Raw genomic sequence first — 1,977 nt, 5'->3', positions numbered from 1 at the left:
TTCTGCTACCATGATTGCCCAGTTCTGCTACCATGATTGCCCATGTATGCTCAATGGTCATAAAGTATCGAGCCCACTGTATATTAAACAGTAGCCACTCCCATAGACAGAGAGGCCTGTGACAAAATGCAATGGCCCGTCGTTACCCATTACTGTCTCCAGGTTGACATGCTCCAAACTTGTGGGAATCAAATTAACCCTACCACCTTCCAGAACTACCAGAGGCTACACCTCCATTTGAGCATCGACTGAATAAAAAACCATCCGATCACATTCTTATTATTTCCTGGAATAATGTATACAAGCAAACGGGAGAACACAAGAGAACAAGAAAAAAAAGACCAACTTCTCCGGTGGGGAAACGAAGCTACCTCAATCCATCTCCAGCTTTGCAAGAAGAGCAGTCTTTAGGCTCTCCCCGCCCCTCAGGCCCTGAGGCACCCTCACCACCACATCTTGGACCATGACTCCTTTAAGGCTGGCCACGCTCGCATGGTGAACTCCCACCTCCAGGTCCCGCAGCGCCCCCATCAGTCTTGCCGGCGGGTGCTTCACGTTCTCCGTCTGCACTCTCAGCATTGCCTCCTCCGTCCCTACGACCACCACCTCCAGCTGCACCACCTTCTCTCCTCCCTCCCCCATCTCCGACGACACCGTACTGTTACTACTTGTGGTAGTGGTAGTAATTCCATGGCCGCTACCACCCTGATCTACGACCTTGGGTTCTTCCTTTGCCTTCCGGGCCTCGCCCTCTAGCTCCTCCACCCTCGCCCTCAGCTCCTTTATGTAGGTCACGGCGTCGGCCAGCAGGGACGCCTTGTCCATCCTTGACACGTTCGGCACCACCGACCGCAGCGCGTAGAACCGGTGGTTCAGCTTCTCCCTCCGCTGGCGCTCGGCTTCCACGTGGTTCACCGGCACCTCCTTCCCGGTCCCCGCCCGCCTACCCCGCTTCTTTCCCCGCCGTCGGTCCACTACCGTCCCTTCCTCGGCGTCGGAGTGCTCGGAGTCGACCCAGGACGACAGGCCGTCCCACCTCGGCTGCAGCGGAGGCCTCCCGGGGACGGCCAGGGGAACCGTGGCGTCGGCGGCGACGTCCGTGGCGGCAGCCAGGAAGGTCCTGGCCTGCTCGACGAGAGCCCAGTCCTCTGGGATCAGCTCCGCCGAGCCGAGCTCCAGGACGCCCTCGCCGGCCGGAACGCAGACCAGCGTCTCGATGCCGTGGAGCTGGGCCTCCCGGGCCCGCTCACACCCGCACACCTGCAGCGCGTGGGCCCCCGCCAGCCAGACCGGGGACAGCGATCCAAAGGCGCTGGTGAGGACGGTAGCCGTGTCCCCGGCCGCAAACGACCGGGTCAGCGACAGGACGTAGAACCACTCCATGTCGGTGACGCCGGACCCGTCCGCAGCGCTGCCGATAGGTTCATCCCTTGCCGCCTTCCGCGGAAGGTCGGCGTCCCGGGGCCCGCGGAAGTAGCCGTCCCCCCAGGAGAGGACGGCGGAGCGATCCTCGGCGGCGGACGGTCGCCAGAGGATGGCGTACGCCCACCACTCCGGTCGGGAGTGGAGAAGGCACTGGAGGCGGAGCTGTAGAGTAGGGGGAGTCCCGGCCGGGGCGGAGGAGGAGAACAATGGCGGCTGAGGAGGCGGAGGGGAGGAGGAGGAGGAGTGGGAGATGAGCTCTTCCATTATCTTGTTATCCTAAGGGTGGTGAGTAGAGAGTGACGTTGGGGGATTGGCGGTGGTTTCCAGGCGTGAATGCGGGGTTTATAACGTGTGGCGGAGAAAGAAAGCTAGCGACAGCACGACACATTATCCTCCTTTTGGACGTACACCTATTAATTGCTCGACTTAGATCCATTGCCGTTCAGTGGCTGTGGGGAAGTCTAGAGTCTACACCGAGAGGCCCACTTGTTTCCAATTTCGGTTGATAAAAGTTCACGAGACGCACCACTTACCAGGTATGGAAATATTGGC

General features: G+C 60.2%; 1 protein-coding gene across 1 annotated transcript; it reads right to left on the bottom strand.

Moving 5' to 3' along the window:
* Window positions 1-249: 249 nt before the first annotated feature.
* On the bottom strand, window positions 250-1,761 carry LOC103716907 (transcription factor MYC2-like). The gene has a single exon (XM_008805106.3). It carries the CDS (start codon window positions 1,687-1,689, stop codon window positions 373-375), a length of 1,317 nt encoding a protein of 438 aa, XP_008803328.2. The 5' UTR covers window positions 1,690-1,761; the 3' UTR covers window positions 250-372.
* Window positions 1,762-1,977: the final 216 nt, after the last annotated feature.

This window comes from Phoenix dactylifera, chromosome 5 (assembly GCF_009389715.1).
Source record: "Phoenix dactylifera cultivar Barhee BC4 chromosome 5, palm_55x_up_171113_PBpolish2nd_filt_p, whole genome shotgun sequence".
Lineage (NCBI taxonomy): Eukaryota > Viridiplantae > Streptophyta > Magnoliopsida > Arecales > Arecaceae > Phoenix > Phoenix dactylifera.
Note: the sequence above shows the minus strand (reverse complement) of the source record. Positions and strands in the feature narration are given on the sequence as shown.

Bases quoted from the DNA above. Each gene is read 5' to 3' on its own strand.
- LOC103716907 (XM_008805106.3), bottom strand. From the start codon at position 1,689: ATGGAAGAGCTCATCTCCCACTCCTCCTCCTCCTCCCCTCCGCCTCCT.